Source organism: Homalodisca vitripennis, chromosome 2 (assembly GCF_021130785.1).
Source record: "Homalodisca vitripennis isolate AUS2020 chromosome 2, UT_GWSS_2.1, whole genome shotgun sequence".
Classification (NCBI taxonomy): domain Eukaryota; kingdom Metazoa; phylum Arthropoda; class Insecta; order Hemiptera; family Cicadellidae; genus Homalodisca; species Homalodisca vitripennis.
This window is the reverse complement of record NC_060208.1, coordinates 100220376-100246555: the sequence shown is the minus strand read 5'-3', so window position 1 is coordinate 100246555 and position 26180 is coordinate 100220376. Positions and strand designations below refer to the sequence as shown.

General features: G+C 34.9%; 1 protein-coding gene across 1 annotated transcript; it reads left to right on the top strand.

Annotated features, from left to right (window-relative positions):
- The first annotated feature begins 1768 nt into the window (after positions 1 to 1768).
- Positions 1769 to 17621, top strand: LOC124354441 (protein BUD31 homolog). Its single transcript, XM_046804888.1, has 5 exons — positions 1769 to 1867; positions 2029 to 2172; positions 11428 to 11550; positions 13931 to 14097; positions 17478 to 17621. Exons 2-5 carry the CDS (start codon positions 2079 to 2081, stop codon positions 17526 to 17528), a joined length of 435 nt encoding a protein of 144 aa, XP_046660844.1. The 5' UTR covers positions 1769 to 1867; positions 2029 to 2078; the 3' UTR covers positions 17529 to 17621.
- Positions 17622 to 26180: the final 8559 nt, after the last annotated feature.

Genomic DNA, 26180 nt, shown 5'->3' with positions numbered 1-26180 from the left:
GAAAATATTACACACTTCTGAGGGATCACCTCTCCTAAATTATTCCTGATTTCTGGTTTTTTGGTACTTTTTAAAGTCATGTGAACCTCGACTCTGATTAACGATCCCCCAAAGTGTTTTGGTTTTATTAGATGACGTTCTGAGCCGCTTAGCCACACTATCAGACTTGAGTTTCAGAATAAGCTTACGATACAACTTCTTGAGGCCAAGATATATTTACCTAAGGGGGTGGACAGAAGGCAAATCTTTCGATTCCAAGTAAGAGGATCTTAACTGTTCCCTAACCCTTATCGCCTCACCATCTAGCTTAATCCTACACTTGTCCCTACTCTCTGAAGGGACCTTTCTCCTGACCAAGGGGAAACAAACGTTGAAATAATAGTCAGTGTGACTCAAGAACAGCTCAAACTTTGCATTTAAGTCAGTCAATGAATACAAATCAGCCCAGTTTTCCTTATTCAAGTAATATTTGAAGAGACTAATGTTTTCCTCTGAGAAAACACGGTTGTAGCGGAAAAGAGCTGGGGATGACTTTGAAGATGATTGAGAGCCAACAATTGCAGCCTGTGCATGATGGTCACTTAAGTATGACACTATAACAGAGCTCGAAAAACAGGGTTCAGGTATATCTGTGTATATATGATCAATCAGGGTTCTAGACTTCTTAAACTCTCGTGTATACGAACGAATGGTTTGGCGAAGACCAAAGGACAGCATATAGTTTAGTATAGTTTTGGAGTCGTTAGAAGAACCCGTTAAATCAATATTGAAATCGCCCAGGACAATTGTATTTGCACTCCCTTTCACAACCTGTGAAAGACAATCATAAATATTTTTGTAGAAGACCTCCTTGCAATTAAGGGGGGGTCTATATACCCCAACAATATAAAGTTTTCTACTGTCTAGCTCAACAGAAATGGCCACCAATTCACAGAAACCTTCAACGCAGTAGTCAGAGACATCAATAAGGGAAAAGGAAGCATCTGGTTTAATGAAGAGAGCAACTCCACCCTTTTCCATTCCGGATCTACAGAACGAACTTGCCATCACATAACCATCCGATTGCAAAATGCCGAATTGGTTAACGTGATGCTCACTAATACACACTACCATTGGATTTTCTTCCTGAATGAAAAGCTGGAGAGTTTCATAATTAGAATTTAAACCCCGTATATTCTGATGAAGGACCTTCAGGGAGGTATTATGAAAGCCATTGCGTACATCACCTGGACTGAAGTCCAAGGCTGAAGCAACGGGGAAAAAGTCACGTTGTGCTAAGATGTGGGATTGGGATGAGGTGTTGAATCGTTTCCCGACGTAAGAGCAGGAGTATCTGGTTCGGGTTCAGGTGTATAAGGTTTAGTTTCAGGAGCAGTAGGAGTATCAGGTTCAGGTGTACCTGGTTCAAAGGATTGTGTTTCGTCCTTATGAGCACTTACCTTAGAAAGAATCTGATTCATTATGAAACCCAGTAGAAAATTACCCTCCTTATTCAGATGTCTACCATCCCTTGCAAGGTGACATCTGGAAGTTGTCATATTTCAAACCTTAAAACACAGCCACTTGTATAAGCTTTAAAATAATATTTGAAAAATCATAACAAAATAACATTAGTAAAAGTATAAAAATTGATCTACCATACATAAAAAAAGTAGTAAAAATAGAAGAAATTATTATTTATATAGTATTACCGGTTATGCTACATTGATTTGAATACTTTACAATCAGGTGGTCACACTGACTATTATGTTTTTGTTTGGAAAGACAAACATGCATCAGCATAAGAAGCACACAAACGTCAGACATAAAAAGTTATTGTCTGTTGGGATTACATTAGTAAGATGTTAGGTAGTTGTATGCGAGTTCTGTGAGTGTGATATTTGCCTACCTTTTGCATAGTGTACTGTATTATAATAAATATATTATTTTCTTCGGTAAACTCAGCTGTTCTGTTAGTTTACCGTCAACACAAGAGAAGAAAATATTGGCTATATATATATAGGTTATATTAGTTATTTTCAATCATAGCTTGATAAACTCATTATTATACCTTATCATATTCTTCCTGATTTTACAACATGCCTAAAGTGCGAAGGAGTAAGAAGTCACCTCCAGAAGGTTGGGAACTTATTGAACCTACCCTTGAAGAATTGGAGCAAAAAATGAGAGAAGGTAAGTTTTAGAGTTGTGTTTTAATTAATGCATTTTCATAAACCTATAGTCTGGTTGAGATTGTAAATATGATTTTATAAACATAAAAGGTGCAGTACAATAAGCAGCCACCACAAGAATCAAATCATCAATAGGCCTATTTCTTATAATCTAAACTATTTTGAAGGATAAACTTGTCTAATACAAATAAAACATGTGCATAACTATTGTACTTGCTGCTATTACAGATGGGTACTATTAGTGTCAGCAGAAATCCAGCTACAAATCTTTCCAGGGGGGGCAAATCCTGAAATTGTGGCTGCAGTATAATAAGCGGCCACCAACACAATCAGATTATGATTACTGATTTTAAATATCGGTACTATAGAATACGATATTTGGCCTATAGACATTTATAATAATTAATCATTGTCAGCTTTTTTTATTTAGACTAGTGACGTCATTACCAGCTGGTGTTATTTAGTTTATGTAGGAGAAGGCTAGTGACAACAACAAGAACAATGGCGATGAATATGCAGATATTGGCTTAAAATCATTTTAAAAACAATGTTTCAAATGGTTACAAGATAATGCCTTATAATAATAACCTTGCCCCTTTAAATCCAAAGTGTCTAGTTTGTATTGACGAGATGAAAACTAGAATTAAAAGTGGAAATTAAAGTGTTTCACAGCAAGATAAGTAAGAACAAACACATATCTAAAAATGATCTTGAGAAGATTTTTGTTGTACATTATAAATTTGTTATTATGAATATAATGAAAAATCATGTACAATTATTGTAGTTGAAATCAAACAAACTATGACGTTTGAATTAATGAATTTACAGTACCTGCACAGATACCATTTCAGATTGGCTAAAGTAATCGTTAGCACTACGCTGCTCAAATGTCATTTAAATAAAGTTTAGTTATTTTATGTTATCGGAAACAAATACATTTATTTTACATAAAAAAGTTTAGCTTCCCTCTGAAACGATTTTAAAAGTATAAAACAATTCAGTTCAACATTATTGGTCAAAATTAATTCAAAGTAAAATCATGTTTGGAAATAAATTCAAAATAATGTGTTTTGTTATTGACGGCAAGAACAGTGACGTACGTGTCTTCATGACTGTTTCACAAATAATTACATTTATCCTTGAAAATACAAAAGGTGAGTAAATGTTATTGTTTTGTTGTAATTATATTACTTATATATTATGTTTCAATTTGTAAATTATATTAATAGTTATACATTGATTTCTAAGATTGAAAACTAACAAAACCAAATTGTTCTTTGAAATATGTATTACGTTATTTGGTCCGACAGTACTTTAGATGGTCATAAATATCAATGATTCGAATTTCAAGTTATCATAATCCGATTGTGTTGGTGGTCACTTATTATACTGGAGCCCAGTCGACCTTTCCCACCAATCAACTCTGTCCACCTGTAAACTCTGTAAATTTACTTTTATGCTGCTTCTAAATCAGGTAAATAATCAGAGTAGTTATTAATATTATTATAATCATGGTATTTTGTAGCGATGATAGAATGAAGTTTATCGTTTGTATTTGATTTTGATGAGGACAAACCGAAACATATATATATGTTTGAGTCCCAGCGGAGCAAGTACTTTTTACGATTCTATGTTTATTGAAATTAAATTAGGCTATTGCCCCTTATACAAATTTAATGTAAATAAAAGTCATTTGATAGGTATTTGGTCTTCCGGTCATATGTTAGTTTGGTTATTTAAACGCATATGTGACAGATACGGCCAAATACAAAATAATTGAATCGTAAAAAGTGAGGGCTCTGTGGTGTAATGGTAGCACATTCACCCGGCAAGTGAGAGATCCGGGTTAAAGTCCCGGCGAAGCAAGTACTTTTTGCGATTCTATGTTTATTGAAATTTTATATATGTATGTATATGTATATTTGCAGTTACATTGAGTAAATAAAAAACGAAATTTTGAAGTGGCCAGAACAAATTAAACAGTTTGATTTATGTATTTTTTTTATCTGCAGTTTAATTATGTACATTTTTAAAACTACAAATTTTGGTTGAAAACTAAAAGAATTTTATATATGTAACTTTTTATATCTATTTAAATTAAGTATATTTTAAAATTAATACATTTTGTTGTTGCCATAATTATATATTAGGACATTAATACCTCGTATTTTCAAAATTTTCACAATGGCACAACAACAGAACTAATGGTCAAATACATTTTTCAGTTAATACAATTCACTAGTGGTTTTATAAGTGAAACAGACGCAATCTTTTAAAAGGGTACACTAAATTCTGCATTGAAACTTTGTAATAAACTATCACATGGTAAAAAAATGAATATTATTTTTGGACGTAATACAATTTAACTTTTCAAGAATTTTTGCTGCATATATATTGATTATGTCAAATGAAATTTTAATGCTCTTTGATGTTCAATTATTTCAATATTTAAAATTGTTAATCTGTATCACAGTGCTTATTAAATAGTTTTTAATTAACTTCAGCTTGCTCTCCTCCGAATCGCCAGAAACTAGAAGAGTAAGGAATATTTGGAGTTATGTTGTGATGTGTATGTTGAGAGTAATTTTCGTCTGTGTTGCTAATAATAATAATAGTTTAAAAGTTGATTGAGATGTAACATCTTCTTACAATAATTGTTATCCATTTTAAGGCCATCCACCCCTAGGAGGGTTCACTTCTGGTTGGTTTATATCTTCCAACTGAACCCACACTGGGCATAAGAAAAAACTGATGTTACTTAAATCTGGGCAACCTTATGGATGTCCAAGAGCGGCACAACAGTAACAACAAATGTTGAGATTCAAGGGTAGTTCGATAGGTCTAGTCTACTGCGGAAAATGGCTGTTGGAGTTGCTGGGGTTCCTAAAGAATCAAAGATTCTTGCTAGACATAAGTGCGTGCCACCTCCTGTCTGCTTTAGGCTTTCCCTTCTTCCGAAAAGACATGAAGAGCCCTAAATTCACTGTTTGTCAAAATTTTGGATATGTTTGATCCTGGTTATGATGATTGTGTAGTGCTAGCTTTGACCCTACTATTACTAAAAATTGGTCCACATATTCATCAATAAATTCGGTACTTTGGGATTATACCGACCATACCCAGACATGAATCGTTATTTGACATTTTGCTTCTACTGATTACTATATTAGCGTAGAACAATATTTCGTCAATATAAAACAGGAATTGTCTTATCGCAAACCCCTCCCCATCCTCAGACAGAGGTCAAAGTCGAGCGGTCTAGTAGATAACGTGATTGCAGAGTCTCGCTGCCCGTTCAGCTGTGGTCACTTTGTTGTACTTCCGTATTTTACCCCCTACATTTCTCCAAACACAATAATTCAACAAAAACAAACATTACCAAACAAAAACTAAACTCTTTATTGAAAAAAACACTGAAAACTTGTTTTTATTCTTGATCACACTCCGCCACCCAAAATGCGAGTGCCTCCGGCCATCAGCGCGGGCGTGCTGCCCCGCGCTGATGTCGACGAAAGAAAAACATCCCTCGAGATAGTACCTATCAGTAAAATATCAAATTCTAGAGGGGCTGATCAGGAATATAAATTGAATTGTAATGGAAAGGCAATTATGTACCGTGCAAAAAACTTAAATAATCATGTGATGCCTTGTGGCCTGCCGTAATCGGGATTCACGAGAAAGATAAGATAACAGCGACAACAATACCGATCACAATACCTGGAAATGCTTGTTGATTGATGGAATGTTAGTTCTGTTACTCAACTACATCGTTTTATAACGTTCTAAGTTCATTGAAAAAAGTTTAAGCGTTGGGGGCATATAACGGAATCTGACCCCATTAACAATTGATAATCGTTGGAAGTTTGTAATTTTGTAATTAAAGAGTGTTTTTTCGTTCTATCATGTTTCTTTCTATAAATTTATATTTTTTTTGTTCTTCATACTGGTGTGGTCGGTATAATCCCAAAGTACCATAAATTCTTCTGATATTTTAAAGTTATACATGAAACAAAACAACCCAAACATACAATGACATGAATAAAGTAAGGTTAGGTTAATTTGGACGGACTTTTTGTTTACGGCGGTTGTGGTTAGATATAAAATTTGACTTAGGCATCCGACATTATTTCAAATGCCTCACAACATCCATAGACTAGCGCTCATGTGGTCTCGACAAAGGCGCTCTTTCCTTGTGCGGCGGCCCGTTCGTATGTATGGTCCATTGGTATGTATGTATGGTCGTATGTATGTATGGTTTGTATGTTATCAAAAGTTCTAAAAAAATTATATAATATATTTCTCGCAAATTAACTCGCAATACTTGCTTCTGACAGTTTGTGATTTTGAGTCCAGCCGTAGTGTCAAAGACAGTCTAGTTTGAATCTAGACTTGCTATTCAATTGCCCGTTTTGACTGGATAGGCTAGCCTCTCTTTTTTTCAAGCGATATAGTGCCTGATATCCGTCCTTTTGGTTTTCGACAGGAGGTGGTCTCTATACCCAACCGTACCAATCCTAAATATTCTGTCACTTCGGAAGCAAGCACAAAGGTCTTTGGACTAATTGTAATGAGAGGTTAAACAAAAACATGTTTATATTTTGTCAAATATAAGATTTTTCAGACATTTTAACCTTAACTATAAATAACTAGACTATAAATGTGTATAAAATATTTTAAATTTGACGAAGAAACATCAACATGTGGATATTTACAGTTACAAGTACTAGCTACGTACCCAGCAGGGATCACTTCTGGCTGGTTTATACCTACAAGTTGAACCCACCGATGTGCCACTTCAATCTGGGCAATCTTATGGATGTCCAGTAGCGGCACATCACTAACCGCAAATGTTGAGATTATGGGGTTCATGGGCAATTCGATAGGTCTAGTCTACTGTGGAAGATGACTGTTGGAGTTGGTGGGATTTGTTCCCTTAAGGGCCCCATACACCTACGAGTCTGGCTCGCGAGCCTGGCTCGCCGAGCCTAGCTCGCGAGCCGGATCCGCTGATTATTCACCATACACCTACGTATCTTGCTCGCCCAGTTGCAAACATGAGTTTTTCGAAGAAGGTTGCAGCTGCGGTCATAGTGTTAAATGAGCTAGGTGGATTTAAGAAGAAACGGAAGAAAAGGGTAACCTTCCTCAATTTCTTCCTGAATGCTGCCCTAAGGTTATCAACTTTCCTTTTTACAAAGTTATTGTCTGCATTCGGAATATTTTCTTTCGTAATTTGGAGGAGATGTTCCCAGGCAGTATCCCGTTTAAACTTGTTGGAATACTCCGCACTTCGTACCTTCCACAAACACGGCAAATTTCGATACTCTTCAGTGAATGTTGTTAAAAAATCAGGGCTCATAAATAACTTGGAGTCAGCCATGTTAACTCAAAACAAACAAAACACCTTAACCTTTGCGGAACGAGTGGTGCGTAACGTTTGGCCTGGAGTAGTGAAAACAGAATGAACATATTTTTCTGTGGTGAGGGCACGAGTCCGATCCGTAATGCGCCATACACTGGCGAACTGATGCCCGAGCCGAGCTGAGCCAAGCCGAGCCGAGCCTCACGGCAAGCAGTGGCGGATCCGGCTCGGCTCGCCTGAGTTTGACTCGGCTCGGCTCTTTATTGTCCATACACTGACGGATTTGGTCCATTTCTAGGCGAGTCGAGCCAGGCTCGCGAGCCAGACTCGCAGGTGTATGGGGCCCTTTACCTCAGAGGTTCTTGTTAACCTCAACAAGGGTGTGCCACCCCCTGCCTACTTTGACTGGAGAGGCTGGTTCAGAGCTGGCCTCCCCTTCTTCCGGGATGACTGAGATGTAGTACCCTAATTCTTCCTCATGGATCTCGATAGGAGGCGGCCCCTACTCCCTAACCTTACCCATGCTGAATATCTTATCACTCCGGAAGCAGCACAAAGGTTCTTACAGGACTAAGTGCAATTTATAAGCTTCTTGTCCTAAGAGAACAAAGTACTAGCTACAACTTTTTGCTATGAATTTGAAGACGGAAGTGTACATTGCTAACTAGTTTCATTTTGACAGGATAAAGAAATAGTTTTGAACATTCAAATATATATGTTTGCCTAACTTTTTATTGCGCAGGCGGTGTTGCCTCGGTAGTCTGGTGGTTTGTTCGTTTAAACGAGGAGGCACCGACCGCGGTAGGTTAACAGAACCTTGTTCATTGAAATTTGTGTTAAAAATTAATCGTTTTAAATAGCAATTTACAAACTGAAACGCCTTATATAATGGTTTTAAAACTCCACTCAACATACTCAATGCTGACTTTTTATCCGCCCGGTCAGAAAGATAATAATTTAGTAACAACTTTTTTCATATGTAGTAATTCTAAAAGTACAATTACAAAACTTTTGGTCTTAATCAGATCTTAAGTTTCCGAGTTATAAATTTTGGAAGATGTAGTTTGGTTGAAATTTATAATTTGCTTTTTATAACTAAACGAAGAAATAAACAGGCTAACTTTTAATATCACTCCTGTTAGTGTAGCTGTAATATTTAGTATTTTACTATACTGATCTTCAAGTAAAACGATTCGCGCGGAGACTGATAAAGCTATGTGTAAACAGTTATGACACAACAACACAACTTTCTATATTTTTTCCACCCATAGAATTATACCGCCCGGGGCAAATGACCTCCTGTGTCCCCCTCTAGGCCCTAACAGCTCTGAGGGTAAGTAACAGGTAATTCAATGGTAACCTATTAGTGGGATACTGTTATTTGAGTAATAACTGTGCTGAATGATTTGGTGCTCTCATAACAATTTTCTGGTTTTAGGTTAGTCTGTAACCAGTAACAGCTGAAGCCATTTCGTGCTCACATCACCTGAGCTTGAATTTCGGTACTATCTCAAGGGATGTATTCTTAATTTGCCAAAAGTCCGGGTTGGCGTTAAAGGCATTTCTGATTGGTATTTTCCCAATTTCAAATAACATCCTATATCTTACAATATGTTCAGAGAAGTTGGACAATCTAGGACGTGATCTGAGGATAGGAAAATACCAATCATAAATGCCTCTAGCCATCAGTGCAGGCTTCAGTGCCACCCACACTTCTGGTAAAATAAGAAAAATATCCCTCGAGATAGTATCCAAATTCAAGCTCAGGTCATGTGAGCGCTTGTAAGTTAGAGGTTAACTTTAACTTTTTATATTTATAATACGTACGTATGTATGGTCTACTAACACGTAATAGATAAGGACTTCGTAGCACCCAATACTTTTGTTGTAAAGTGAAAATTTGAATTAACCTGTTTATAACTTTATTAGTTTATCTGTCTATGTTACATTGTAGTGAGTTTGTTAAAATTTGGTACACTATCAGGTTACTGGAATGTAATACTGCCTAACACTTAAGTGTGTGGTGGGTTATCGACAAACAACAGTATTTCCTGTCTCATGAGGCCATTAATCAAATACCATACACATGATTGTGTTTCAATTAATTTTGAACAATAATATTGGAACTGAATTATGCAATAGACTTTTAAGATTGAATTATAGTGAAGCTATATTTTTATATATCAAAGAAATATACCCATTTTAGATTATAGAAAATAATCAAAGTTTATTTATACTAAGTTTGAGCAGCATAGTGCTTACAACTACTTAACAGAGTAAACATGTTTGACAGCATTTAAATTGTTCTAATCATGATTCGATATTATCGATCATTCGAGTGTTGGACACTTATCATATTGCAGCCCTACTGTACAATATAAAACCAATATGTGGAACTGAATTATCTTATAGGTATTTACAATTAGTATAGTATATTATAGCTATGTTTTTATAAATAAAAAATAATAATTTAGTAAATATGAAATTAATGGCCATAGTGGCAAAAGACGAGTTTTGTGTCACTAATCTACTGTGCTGACATCCTCCTCAACAAAACAATATAAAATTTCAATGAGTGACAACGACAAATAACAAAGTTATAGAACATTAAATGTGGAACCACTTTTCTTGTGTGGAGTAATATTTTCTTCTACACCTGTGCTGGGCGTCATGTTGTCTTGTGACTGTGAATCAACTTCGTATTAATTGGTTGCTGCTGACATCAGCCGTTGCGCCATTTTTGGATATGTAAACTAACAATAATACTGAAATCAAGGGAATTTGACACAAATAAAAGATGTTTTTGTTACTTTAGACCTTCTGAGAATAATATTTCATATCGACAAGAGCCGGGTATTGTACAATAAATTGATCCAGTTTTATATTTTGATATGGACAAACAATATTATTAAGAGGATCCGCTCTGTGGAAGGTGTAATGAGCAGGAGGAGACTGCTGAGCACCTGCTCTTTGATTGCCCTGCAATAGCAAGAGAGCGGTATGCCATCTTTGGTAGCTTGGACAGGGGTGGTGAATTTTCCCAGGAGGACTTGATAGGTTGTTTTCGGCGGTTTGTTGAACTGCTGAAGTTGTAGACTGGTAGGCCTCATGGTGTTTCCGGTGTGCGCAAAAAGCCCTTGAGGCTTAAGTGCATGGCAGTAGGCCACCCCAAGGGAAAAAAAACAAAAAAAAATTATAATCATCGTTATAACCAACCGATGCTGATAAAGTAATTTGAAAAATAAAACTTTTCAGTTAGTAAAAATAATATTTTACTTTTTAGGAAGTAACTTGGTTGCATTCAAAATAACAGTCAACTTTCCAGGACAACTTCATGAATTTGCTTTAAAAGATGATAAAACATATTTTATTGGCTTCAATTTATTGGTCTGGTGCAGACAAACCACTATTTGGACAACCATAGTCGCAGACATATGATTATTGCAGCAAACGCGTGACTATAGTCACATGTATATTTTGTTTGTCAATTTGTTTATTTTTCTACATATTACACAAATTTTGCTTCAGTCCCTAATATCTGGTGTTGTCAGTTTGGAATTACCATTGATGTATGATGATGACATACATACATACATATACCATTAATGTATATGTATGATGAATTCAAGTTAGAGGGTTTACTGAGTTTTGGATGAAATAACAGTTGTCAAGAACAGGCTGAAAAAGACATTGATTACTGGTACTTAAATTATTTTAATTATTTTACTAAGACATGGTTTCTTCAAATTGTAGATTCAGTTAAACTAAATCAAGCTTTCAACTTCACATAATTTTCCTATGATAAAAGTTAGAACGAATTCTTGATTATAGATCTGTCTGTTAATATTGTCTACTGGGCCTTGCAAACAAAAACTAAACTTGATTTTTTTCCAGCTGAGACAGAACCACATGAAGGGAAGCGAAAGGTGGAATCCCTGTGGCCTATTTTTAAGATTCACCATCAGAAGTCGAGATACATCTATGATTTGTTTTACCGTCGTAAAGCTATTAGTAGGGGTAAGTAAAGCAACACAGTAATTGTATTAATTTGCCAAATTTTTAATGGCCAGATAGTTATCATTATCTAGGCAGAAACGAACAAAATTTCAATAGGCTATATATTGAATAGTATTTTTCAGTTCACAGGCAATTGTTTATGGTTATTCTTTTGAAATATTTAAATTATCTGTAGATTAAGAGTAAGTTTTCCTACATAAAATCAAAATATTATTTGATTCGAAATATTAATGTCGATTCTGATTGAGATAGTTTAATTTATTTTACTTCCCTTAACGCGTTCACGGTGACATGTACTCTATTGGGTACACTGTCTTGGTGGTTTGTTACATGTGATCCTGGGCTTAAATAAATACCTTAGACAATCACGTGCCCCGTTGGGCGCATAATTGCTTAATTCTTAAGGTAAATTAACTTTTCAGATACGTCTTGGGGTACATGAAAACACATTGAAAAAAAAAAACAGTGAAATAATTTTGTTTGTGCAAAATTGTGAAGCCAATAAAAAAGTTCAGAAATAAGCTGTTGTCGGGAACGTGTTAAAGCAAATGTTTAATGTGAATTTTATGGTTATGAATAGCTACATCAAGTTTAAACATTACACAACATTATTTGAGTATTGAGCATCTCTATTTACCCTTTTAGCACCAAGCATATTGGGCAGGTCGCGTCACATAACTCCAGAGTTACTGGTGCGGGCTATCCCGTCAGTTGCTGTGGGGTGTCGCAGTAGTGCCAGGGCAATTTTACGAATTATGACACATATAGATATAAAACATTCTCAATTCGCTAGATTTTATCATGAACTAATGATTTTGACCTAATTTTTTTTGTTATTAATAGAACAATGACGTGTAATGGAATTTATGAAATGTTGATCTGTTAAAATTGTATTCCTTTAAAATTTAGATACTTTTCCATTTTTTGTGTGTAAATTAAGAGCTCAATAATTGCCTGAAAGAATATTTACTCAACAAACATCTGTATTATAGTGTAATATATTTAATTGAGAAAGGCCTATGAAAATTTGGTAAAATAATACTAACAATTTATTAATTTTTTAAATATTATATGAATGTCTATGCAGTGCTATTTGCTATAGTACATTTTACTTAAAATGCTTTAACCAGTACTAATTTTATTAGTATTAGTCAATAAATGGCTATGTACTGCATGAAAATGTTGAGAGCCTAAATAAAGGCTCTTGGAGCTTAACATCCGAACTTGTCCAAACCTATAGACCTTGCGTTTCACCACCAACTTAGCTTGAGCCTAAATAAAGGCTCTTGGCGTTTTGTGACATGTTGAGCCTATATATAGGCTCTTGGCGCTAAAAGGGTCGAATGACTATTTTTTTATTTTTGTGCAACCATTATTTTACATTTTTAACTGATACAAAATTATTTAAAAAATTTCAGCTGTTTTAAAAAATCTATTATTATATTTTCAAAATGCGTCCTCTTTCAAAAGAAATTCTATTTTTGTATTAAAAGTAACTTTTTGTCACTATTACTTCAATTAAGTTTTGAACATTTTTTGAGATGTTTCAAATAAATTGTGAAATACTTAAATGTCACTAATCTACCACGTTTATCTTAACAATAATTTTTTAAGAAGGTGATTGATTTAAAGAGCGACAGAGTTTTGAATAGATGTCTCATGAAGCATCTGATTCTTTTTTTTAATACATCCTTAAATTAAAATATTCAAGGTGCCAAGACATTGTATTTATGGTTTAACCTTTTGAAATGAGCAAATTTATATTGAGACACACTGCCAAATCTATTTTTATATGTGTTATTAATACCTATTTTAAGTAACCCAATTTGTTAGTATTTGGTAAGTTTTTTTACCAAATTGTTTAGAATAATACGGTAAAGTAATGAAGTTATATTGGTGTTTTTCAATTTTGTTTATCCTACTGTTAAAGATATAATTAATACATATCCAAACGCTTTTAGCTCTTCTTTAAGTGTGTTTTTTATATTAAATGTTGAATAACAAAACAATTTGAGATCTTTTTCTGAATGACCAGTACAAAAATTGTAAAACTAAAAAACGTTTGGATGGGTATTAATCTTATTTTTAAAATGAACAGTCTCCCATGGTTCTATGAGTCAAAATAGTGTTGTCAAAGTGTTTTAAGTTTTATGGGTTAAAATCAAGATGGCTATCAGTACAGCCAACTTTCAAGACTTAATATATCAAGACTGAGTGCACAGTACAAAATATACAAAGTTTGCTAAATTATTCCACATAAATAAACAAGTCATTAGTAGTTCTTTTGACCAACTTATTATGAAATGTGGGCCTACTGTAAAGTTTCTCACCAAAAAACAAACTATGAACTAATTTTTTAACCCAGACTTCACTATTGCAGAGCTATATGAGTATTGCCTAAACGAGAACATCGCAGACAAAAACCTAATTGCTAAATGGAAGAAACAAGGCTACGAGAATCTCTGTTGCCTTCGATGCATACAAGCAAGGGACACCAACTTCGGTACCAGCTGCATTTGTCGAGTGCCCAAAGCGAAATTGGAAGAGGTGGGTAGGATGTATGGTCCACTCATATTGTTCTCATAAAGTTCATAATTGCCCTGTCAAACCTTTTAAATGGTTATGCCTGATTCATGGGAATAAAAAGGTTTTCTATGAATGTAATCAGTTTGGATTTGCATACAATGGAGATTTGTAGGATCCTCCCTCAGGCTAACAATAATGTTCAAAACTTCCATCTGGCTATTCTACTGTTGTCCCGGCCATGTAGACTTTTGTTTACATTACAAAAAAATAGATTTTAAATTAATAAAAAAGTATATCCAGTAAGTAAAAAGTGCCTACAATGTCATCTTTAATGATTAAATCATTGCTTGCTACCCTCCCCATGATATTCACAGTATCTGCCACCATTGTTTTGTATTAGTTTTTTGTGAATATGAAGACAGTATGGAAACCATATTAATGTTGTAACTAAATAAAATGAATAAAAAGTGGACAAGGTTTGTTCCTTTCTGAGATTTATAATAATTGTATGGAAAGCAATTTAAATTACAAAAGAAAGGGTAAAATAATCAGACTGATCCTTAAGATTTATAAATGTAAGGCAAAATTCTGGAAGAATGCGTATCCCAGTTTTGACTGAATTATATTGTGTAATCTGTGTTCAAATGGTTCTGTGAACTCTGTGACGTCAATCGGTATGTTAGTAGTAAGTGCTTGATGTATTGAATCAACTTACTGATAAAACAAACCATGTTGGCTAGCTTTGCAAAATCCCATTATGATAAAACACATTTTAAAGTGCACTGTACTAAAATAAAATACAAAGTGTAACACATTTGTATATAAATATCAATGGAAAATTGCTGTGTTCAAATCAGACATTGTAAAATAAATATAAATACTTTTAGTTTAGAAATATTGCTAATAAGATTGCTAATAAACTACTCTACTTTAAAAGATTTAAATAGAAATTCATGAATTTTTAAATTGTAAGAAAGAGTATAACAAGGTAAATACAGGCTTGTAAGCATGTTTTTATGTATATATAATAGTTTTTGACCTAAGATTTATTAAGAAAACCACTAAAACCCTTAGCATTCTATAGAGGCTTGTAATCCAAGGCCATTTCTCAATTGTGTTAATTTTTTAGTTTGATATACATATAATTTTTATTCTTCAAGGACTATATATTATCTGATATCGTCAGTATTAGATTCATTATAAAGGCAAAATCAATTACACATTGTTTCATATAATTATTAATTATTATTGTTTAATTGCTAAATTGGATTTTTGAAGAACGGTATAGCTTATAAATGAGGCATATTGTTAAATAGTTTTAAGTTTATTGTTGATCTGTGTGGTACCTAGGGATTTGTTGGGGGGGGGGGATGAATCTGATTGAAGACCACACCACTCTTGTGGTTGGGAGGTATGGAATAAATTTGAATAAATGTAAATTATATAAATTAGATATGTATAATTCAAAGCTAAATATATAATTTCTGTACTTCAAACAAGTTGGATTTCTGTCATACATATATTTAAAAAAATTAAAAATTTCCTTTTGGGGATTCTATCCCCCTTAGTTACACCTCTGTTGTTAATGCTGTGTTGGAAGATTGACATTGTTAAAAATTGTGCTTTGAGAACTGGTATCTGCTCCATTTTCCAAATGTAAAACTAAAACAAATTAGATTAAGTATGTTTTAGAATTAACAAATTAAGAACCGTGGAATTGCATTTCAAAAGCGAAATGTCAACAGAAATAATGTGTGTCAAACAAACAGGATATAACCATATTCAGTTGATAGTTTAGTATAAAGAATTTACATTGTATAAGTTTCTTTTTCATGACAATACCTGCTTATCTTTTTGTAAATAAATCAGCCTATACTGTACAATTATACCACACATTTACCTGTGGACATTTGATCTCCATCCCAATAAAATAGTATCCTATGTCCAGGAAAGACAAACATGCTTAATGAAGGAGTTTACCCGACAGGTTCTATCAGTCTCAGCATCTGTATGTCTTTCCCTAAGAACAGACATATTGATGTTAATAACATTTATTTTGTTAATACTAATCTGCTTTAACCCTTGATTAGTAATGCTGCAACAAACTCGGGAGCACCCTATGTGCCTCGAGCAGTAATCCCGAAAGCCATGCAGGAAGCACTGTGGTGCTAAACAGTTTTCACAATCATGTTTCATGATGAATAATCTCTCGCTTGAATATGAATTCAACCTAACAGAATAAATAAGGAACTGTTTGAAATAGTTTTTGTCGTTCCCACTAGATAGCAGTTGTTCTTTTATTTATTTCATTCAGAACCAATCGACATTATTCAACCCATATGACTGTATTCAATCAGTTGTTCTAAGTAATCAGCTGATTCTATTTCTGTTTGTATTGAATACAGGTTGTAACCTCACTTTTACATTACCAGTTGCCCTAATTGTAAATGTTTTGTTATGTTTACCGTGAGTAAATAAACGTGACTGTGTGATTACTTAAAATGGCATGAGAAAGACTTGCAGACGAATTTTTGGCTAAGATGCTCCCCTTAGACTTACTGCTTGGCATTTTCCTGCCACCATCCCTGCTACAAGTAAGAAGAACAAGCTGAAGAGCCCATGCCACGTTTGCAGATAGACCAATGTTGGCGAGCAGCGGTGCCGGGACACGATGTGCTGCTTTGTGTCCCACTGGTTTCACTAATTTAATACCACCAAAGATTTCTAAGGAAATTTATGTAATGTTATGAAGTTGTACCTATTGTGTACCTTAGTATGTTTATGAAAAAATACTGAATATTTTATCTTATTCTCATATTTTGTAAATATAATAATGTTGTGCATAATTAAATTAATTTCTATATAAATACACAAATTTTTTATTGAAAAACACATCTACTGCAGTGAAAAAACCATCAGTCAAGGGGTTAGTAAGTCATATAAGATATTATCAGCCTGAAGGTGAATTTTTGTAAACTATTATAACAACTTCCCTTCCTAATTAAAATTGTTAAATATTATTCTAATTATTTATAAAATCGTATTCGGTACAAGGAAGCAGTGTGGAATCTATAATAATAAGAACAATAAAATAAAAGGATGACAAGTTAGGTGATGGAAGTTTGTGATATTAGGTCACAAACTTCCTAGTCACTTTCATACAGTATATTAATCAATTGGAAACTGTAGCCATGTAATGCATGAAAAAAGAATCTAATAGTAAAAGGGATAGTTCACCATATGTACAACTCTTTGAACATGTACCTTATCACTTGCCTTTCCTATTTTTCTTTTGTACACAATTATTTTTCAGTTTCAATGAGATTTTGCTATATAAAAAGGTACAGCGATTGGTAAATTTTAAAACAGTATCTAATACTTTGTGTTTCTTCCTGTTTCAGGGACGAATTGTGGAATGTATTCATTGTGGATGCAGAGGTTGCTCCGGTTAAAGAAATTTTAAATGTATACACAACACAAATATTATACTTATTTGTTTGTATTATCTGTAATAATATATGTAGAATAAATCTTTTTTCATTGTACTTTTTGGAAAATTGTTTATTTATACAGTAGAGTCCTTATTGTCTATTTTGATGTGGCAATGGCTTTCATAGTAATGATTTAAAAACCATTGGTTTGGTAATGAGTCTACAATTGACATGACACATTTCAGCTAATAATAGCTCGACTATTAGAGGAATTGTTTAGCATCATATGCAAATTGGGATAGCCATCTCTGATGTTAAGGTATGAGTTAGAGCAAACTCTATTATCTGAAACATGATGAGCAGGACAAGGAAAGAGATCATATACTGTTCAGTTCTATGCTGTGACACAAGTGGAACACATTTTGACCTAGATTATTACTAAAAATATTTAACTTCAAAACTCTGGAGTTCATTTGTGGACACTCAGTATTTTAAAGCTAAACCTAGAAAACATGTAATCAAATGAGAATATTTTAAAACTGTTTTTAATTAGTTTCTCACTATAAAACTCATCTCACTTATACCAGTGTGTTTGTTGTCATATAACTTCATCTCAAAAATCACTTAACCTTAAGATTAATGAAGTGTATTTAAAATTTTTAAGTTCTGGATTCTGACAGTTTAATTATAAGAAAGAACAAAATTATTAAATGACGTAGACTGTTTCAACAAGTACTTATACAGTGAATAATTACCTCAAAATAAACTATTTCCAAACAATTTTTGTTACAAATTTAAGCAAACTAAATGTCTATCACAATACTATATATTCAGAAGACAAATGATAAAATAAAGTGGTTGCGTGGTGTCAAATGCTAGACAATTTGTTTTCTGTTCAATCAATATTATGTACTTTGAATTAGTTTTAATATTTTCTCAAACCACATTTTTGTAATACATGAAATTTATTCTCTATGTAAATTAAAATCCTATTAATATTATGAATGTTCAAATTTGTGAAAATGTAGCAACCACACAAAACCTTATGGACTGATTTGAACAAAATGTGAATTACTTAGATATAAGAATAAAACAGACATATTTTTATTGTGAAATACCATCCATAAGTACTCTTAAAAGTAATTTAAATAGAATAGAATATATCTTATTGCACATATTCTTAGGAAGTAGAGCAAAGGTCATAAATGTTTGTTACAATTTGTCCATGTGTCAGTGTTTGTCATAAGTCGAATGTCCTCCACTGAACAAACTTCGCTAGTGTAGATTGGACGTCCCAGCAGCCAATTTCTCAAGGATGTTTTGAAGGTTTTCTCTGGCAATCCTCTTAGGGATTCGGGTAGAATGTTGAAGAACATTGCTCCTAGATATGAAGGGTTTCTTCTCAAATAGGCTGATGATGTATGAGGAAGTTGCTCCTGTATCTACTCTTGTAAGTGAGACTATCGCCAATCCTTAGTTGCCCTGTTTTTATTGTAAAGAAGATTGTCACTAGAAAGTAGAGTCCTACAACAGACAGGATTCTCAGTTTCTTGAAGGATGCTCGGCATGTGTCTAATGGTCTTAGTACTTTTACAGCTCCGATTTTTCTCTTTTGTATAATAAGCGCCCTTTGAAGATTTGAGATTGTTATCCCTCCCGAGACTATTAAGTGAGGACTTAAACAAAGAGTAGTATGCTGTCATGGATACTTCAATGCTGCTAATTTGTGTCATTATTTTTACTGCATAAAAGTATAAGGTATGGTCCAAAGTTAGTCCAAAAGTCAAAATATTTATCACGTCATTGAACATGTTTTTAAATACAACAATCCTTTGGAATTTACACATATATATTATTTTAGCATCGACAAAACCGCTCAGTGCAATAACTGTCAAGATCCTTAATATTAGCATACCCTCTCATAAGCTGTAGAAAGTCTTCTCGAACAGACAGAGGATTTTTTAAATTGATATATTAACCCATTAGCCTACTTCGACGAGACCATCTCGCCGCTAGCGCTATGCACGGTAAAATACTTTGACGAAACTATCTCGCCACCAAGTAGTTCGCCTATTTCTCACAAGAAGTCAGCACCATTCAGTCCTAACTTCGTTTCTGTGTTCTTTGCAATAATGGGAATTGAATAATTTAACTTTACTGCTTGGCAACACTGCAGTTGGGGAAGGGGAACATAAACAGATGATCGGAACAAGTAAACAGCTGACTCGAGTAAACAAACTAAGCGTGTGTACAATGGCGCGACATGGAGCTTTACGTAGTAGTGAAATTGATCGTTATATTGACAATGACGGATTTATTTTAAGTGAATCTGATGGTGAAATCGGTTCTAATCATGTGGAAGAAGAGTGGAGGATTGATGGTGATGAAGAATTCAGCGACGGTGAGTCTGACAATGCCCTCTCAGATATTGATTTTGAAGAAATGGACGTAGGCCTAAACAATGCCGATGATCCTATGAATGATTTACATTTACAGAATGTTGAAAGACGTTATTAGCAGTGTGGTGTAACTGGATTATGGAATTTTCCAATATGGAATGACGAGCCAAACGAACCTAAAAATATTGTGTTTTTAGGCAATCAGGTAGGAGTAAATATTCGAAATAATAATAAATTGTATAATAATATTATAATAATTGTATAATAATTTGAAATAATAATAATAATAAATAATTGTCAGTAAAAAATAAAGTGTTTATTTTGTAATTAACATAAAATTAACACAAATTAACAAAATTAAAAAATTAACATTAACTTTTTAATTTTTTTTTTTGTGAAAAATTTAGTTTAGGATGCTTTTATTAAATATCCCAAGTTTTATTAAAATCTAAACAGTACAACTAGAGTAATGGAATTTTAAGTAAAATTCTCCATTTTGGGCCAAATTAATTGGATTTACTGTGGAGTTGAGAGGCTGGAAATACTAGTAGGCCAATGGGTTAAGTGCATGTTTTATTTCAGGTGGAATACAATTGTAAAACTTAGGCCCTTGATAAAAAATGAGTTAATAGAAAGAAAAAGTTTAAAACTGCCAGGAACAAAATTATGTTTCTATCTTGTGTTAAATTTATGTCAAGAGTTCTAAAATAATTAGGGTACTATGAAAACACTCTCTACAGCTGTCACGTGACCACGTCCCCCAAAACAATTCTCAATGCCCTCTTTTGGACAGTGAAAACCCTTGAGAAATTATTTGGTAAACCCCCAAAATATTAACCCTTAGGTGAGAAGGGGCTCGAGGTCTCTGTGGTAAGCGAACAAAAAAGCACCCTGTAAACCAAATGAAGCTAAACATCTCAAGGCGTAAATAAATGAGTTTATGTTTTTACATATGTTATCTATGTAGACATCCCATTTCAGATTACTTTGAATATGGATACCCAAAAATTTTACAACAGATGAAATGCCAAAAATGTCATTATTAAAATGGAGGTTTGTTTACAGGAAGGTTCAAAAGATGGTTCGATGAGAAAATGATTGATTAAGTTTTGGACGTGTTTGGGAAGAGTTTATTAGATAAGAACCAGAGAGTTAAACGCGAAGAGTATTCGTCAGACTGAGTTTGCATGAACCTTGAGTCATCGCCCTTAACACATTCACTGCGGGTGACGAGCATGCTCGTCATGCGAACCTGGCGCGCCTGGCGGTGGACGAGCGAACTCGTCATACAGCAGCTGCTTTCATATTGCCCCAGTGTGAGCTGAGCAGTTGCTTGGGAAGGCTGTAACACTCATAGCGAGTGCCGGTTGGTGTGCCAGTTTCGGTGGAGTCAGTTGGTGTGATTCGTCCCCGGTTCGCCATTTTCGTTTGTTGTGTATGCTTTGTATGCTTTGCGATATTGTGTGAGTGGATTATAGTGTCTGTTTGACTGTGTAAGTGTATGTACTCATAATGGAGGAAGACGATAATGTTATTGACGATAATTTTTCATCTGATGAAGACAATGAGTCGAGTATTCGAACAGTTCTAGCGACGGTGAAGGCGGGCATCCCCCACCCCCAGTGGGCTGACACGGCCAGCGACATGGCTGGTTTACGTGAACCTGCCGTTTACTGGTCAACCTGGCTTGCTCGTTCCCATTCCAGGTGACAATAAACCAATTGACTGGTTCAATCTCCTTCTTGACACCGTGTTTTTAGAGAATATTATTAGACAAACCCAACTTGTATGCCCTGGAACTATTTTGTGGCCCCCACCACTACTCCCGCGTCTCGCATAACCAAATGGAAGGACTTAGTGTTTGGCCCGAACTAAGAACATTCTTAGGCCTTCTACTGTTGACTGGCAACGTCAGATTGAATCGATTGAACGATTTATTGGAAAACTCATCGGTTGTTGAACTTTCCTATGTTCAAGGAGTACATGTCTCGAGATCGATTTCTTGGCATTTTGAGATGTCTGCATTATTTAAGAGTTGATTACCCCTGATCACCCTGAACCTGCTAACAACCGGTCTTTTAAAATTCAAAAATATTGTTGAATATTTCAACAATAAGATGCGACAGATCTATTATCCCGACCGTGAACTGACAATCGACGAAGAGATGGTACTGTGGCGTGGCAGACTGGTCTTCCGCCAGTACGTAAAGGGCAAGCGCCACAAATATGGGATCAAAATTTATTCCCTGAATGAACCCGAGGGACTCATGCTGCGCTTCCATGTTTACACGGGGAGTCATGACTCTTGTAGTGGCCAAAGGTCATACCGTCAAAGTCGTCATGAAGCTGATGAGGGACTTCCTGGGGAAAGGCCATTCCCTGTTCATGGATAAATTTTTATAATAGTTTTGTCTTATCATCCAAACTTTTACGTCATTCAACCTACACTACCGGCACCCTACGCATCGACAGACTCCATTACACCTCCAGCGGTGAAGGCAAAGGCATTGGGCAAAGGTGAAACGATAGCAAACTATGCCCAAAGTGTCATGATTGGAAAATGGAGGGATAAGCGGACGGTGACCTACATCTCCACACAATATGACAAAGAGATGGTCCAAACCACCAACCGGAGAAACCAAAAACGAACGCTGCCAAAACCAATCATGTACTACAACTCTTACATGAAGGGGACTGACCGCTTGGACCAAATGGTATCGTATTACCCCTGTGAGCGCAAGACCCTGCGATGGCACAAGAAAATTTTTGTGCACTTTCTCCAGGTTGTTGTTGTAAATTCTTTTTATCTGTACAACATGTACAAACTCAGATAGGCTGTCCCTGTATGACTTCCGAGTTCGTGTACTTGAAGACCTGCTCCCTCCAAAGGAAGCCCCACTGCTCATCACACCGACTCGCAACAGCATGCATCGTCTCTCCAAATCAATGAAGCGCAAAGGAAACGGCAAGTCAGTTACCCGGGAGGTGCCGCGTTTGCTACCAAGAAGGCAAGCGTAAGGAAACAGTATACTATTGTGCAGTGTGCCCTAACGAACCAGCTCTGTGTGAACTCGGTTGCTTTGATAAGTATCACGAGGGCAAATAAGTAGTTTTTAGACTTTGGCGGTGGGTGGGGGATGTATATAGTTTTTTTCTAATTTTTTACTCTGAGAGGGGGGGGAGGTGTTAACTGTTTTTGATGTTGTATATTTTTCAAACTAGTATGTAATATATACGTGTAATTGATGTACTATCTACGTGTCATTCATGTATTATATACGTGTAATTCGCGAGTGTTTGTGCCGAAACCTAGTGCGCAGCGAGCACATACAACACGGTGATTGGCACCCGGTGCGGATGAGGAGCAAACTCGGCACGGACATGACGTCAACCGTTCCGGCCAACGAAGCTTCCGGGATACCTTGGACAACCCTTTCGGCTCTATCCTGACTCCATTTTGGGTAAGTAAAAAAAAAAAAAAAAAAATCCCGCATTTCTGCCACCAGTAATTTTGTCATCCGCAGTGAATGTGTTAAAGAGAATAGTATCGTCGGCAAACAAAATTATTTTTGGGTTGTTAGGAGAGGCAGGGTTTCTTACAAAAGAGGGCAAGTCATTAGTGAATATTAGAAACAACAACAGTCCCAATATGGAGCCCTAAGAAACACCTGTTTTAATTAAACTAAAATCAGCCTGACACACAGTTGTATAGGTTGGGAGATTTTATCAAACTGAATCGTGTTTGTCAGATGGGAAGAAAACTAATCAAAAGCCTGGCCTCTAATACCATAGTGGTGGAGCTTACCAAGAAGAATTTGTTGGTAAACAACATCAAAGACCTGGCCAAGATCAAAGAAGCGGCTCAATGAATAATCACCATACTTTAAATAAGTGTGAATTTGATCGAGCAAAGAATATACAGCAGACAATGAGTTAAGATTTTTCTGGAACCCAAATTGAGATTGAGACAGTACCTGTATGTTTTAAGAGATAAGAAATTGAAGAAGTCGTAATAGGTGGTAGATTCAAAGATTTTGGAGAAAATAGGAATTTAGATATTGGCCTATAACAATTTAAATCATAACTATTGTTCTTCTTAAACATAGGGACTGTTCTCAAAGTTTTGAAGTCTTGTGGGAATAATCCTTCAGATAGGGATTTATTTAATATGAAAGACAGGAGCGATCTCATTCAAACTCTTTTATTAATAAAGAAGAAACACCCAAAAAAATCATTAGCTTTGCTGTTTTTTAAAGAATTAATGGCCTTAAGCATGAAAAGTTTGTATTGAATGTAAGGCAAATGATATATTGTTAGATTGTCCAAATGTATGGTTTTGATTATGGGCATCATTCAAAACCGGAGTCTGTGAGGCTGACATCAAGGAAGCTGTGTCACATTTATGTATTTTTCTTCAGACCCTTAATAAGCTGCTTTTTTGCCTTTGTTAATTTAATAGCTCATGTTGAACAAGTAAATTTTATAGTGATCTTTAGTTTCAGGTCCTCCAGTCTTCTGTAGCATGAATGCGTCTTGTACCTTACTACGACTGGATCTTACGTTGGGATGAGCCATTTAGGTTTCGAGGGCAATGAGGAAGTTTTTATTCAGAATTTTTTTTAAACTATTGAAGTGAAAGATAAATGTATTTACAAAATGTTCAAAGATGGAATTCCCGGAGTAACCATTATAAACATTTTTATAAGACATCAACGTGACCATCTGAGAAGTGATACTACAAACACACCACAGTGAGCTCCCCTCACAAGAGACACAACCTCAAGAGTGTACCTTATTATTTAATGATCTAATATTTTGGTGGTACACAAACTATTTTGAACATTAGTTATTTACATTGTTATAAGGCTTATTTACAATAAAAAATTACTGGGCCCACCTCCCTATAGTTTAAGGTGCTACGTAATCGGTTGACAGTGAACTTTGTTGTCTGTGATCACAGGAAGACAAGAGAAGGCTAAGTGGTGAAACACTGGATGCAGCTAGAGAGGTGGAACAAATGAGAGATTTTTTATGGGTTCAGCTCAGAGTGGTTGAGAAGCTCTTCACATAACCATATTTCTACAATTGTATGGATATCTTTACAAATAGATTTTTTCCACCTGTATGGAAGTGTATTCTTCTGAACAAATGGGGTAATTTAGTTCCTACGATTTTTACATTTCTAGATTTGAATTGCAGAGTTCTTATACTATTGTTTACATGTCGTTTATTTTCAGATGAGAAAGGACTAGAGGTGTATTGGATAGTGGCTATCACAAACCTACAATCAAGTGCCGATGCCGCTAAAAAACTGTACCTCGATAAAACTTCCTTTTCGTCTAGCTTATGATTACCAATTTCCCGTGTCCCAGGGATATACACAACAAAATAATTGTTTTTAAGACTCCCAGACACACTCTGGATACCACATACTACCTACTGAAAGGGAGCTCCTGGCTTAACATTTCCTGGCAAAACCAATGTATTTTTCTCAGAAAAATTGTTAATTAAATAGTTAGCTAGGTCCCGAGTGTGACTGTCTCCTAAAATCAACACCGAGATATTAGTTTGCCTATTGGTAGGCAAGGAGGTAGCAGTATTGTTCAGCCACGTTGAAAGCAACAAAGGATTCAATGTCTCGTTGGTCTTTGTATTTGTTTAATAGAATAAGGGCTGTATCATCAGATAACATCACAATGGTTATGAAAGTATTTTGTGAAGTAACTGGTTAAGAGTACATACAAAACCTTCTTCACAAAATTATTTACCCTAAGATAGACAAAATTTTTGACAGCTGATCAAGTCACAAAACACACTCATGTCTTAGAATTTTGTATTTTTCTTGAATAAATATCAGAAATCATGTCATACATAAATTAATGACAATAAGTATTATCTAATGTTTATTATTGACTAGCAGTTACCCACGACATTACACACAATTTCCTATTGAATAACAGGTACTTCATAAGCATATCCTTTATATTAGCATGATGAACCCTGCTGAAAATGACTGATTGACTCTGGAAGATATTAAGTTTGGATTTTTCTCTATTTCTATATCGGAAGTAGGCACTTTTTAACTGTAACAAACTTCTCAGACCAATGTATTTATATGCGAGGTGTGGCTAAACAATAACTGGATTAGTATTGGCGAAGCCACAGAACGAATACAATACAGTGGAATTTGATATGGCTGATCACATGACTCAAGTTTCGTCTGGCTCCCATACTTATTGTAGCCGTAGCAACAGTTATATGTATATACTATACA

What these genes read in the sequence shown, in the direction of transcription:
- LOC124354441 (XM_046804888.1), top strand. Translation starts at nt 2,079, where the DNA reads ATGCCTAAAGTGCGAAGGAGTAAGAAGTCACCTCCAGAAGGTTGGGAA. An exon ending in GGAGCAAAAAATGAGAGAAG is followed by an intron (nt 2,173 to 11,427) that starts GTAAGTTTTAGA and finishes ATTTTTTTCCAG; the next exon opens with CTGAGACAGAACCACATGAA. An exon ending in TCGTAAAGCTATTAGTAGGG is followed by an intron (nt 11,551 to 13,930) that starts GTAAGTAAAGCA and finishes TCACTATTGCAG; the next exon opens with AGCTATATGAGTATTGCCTA.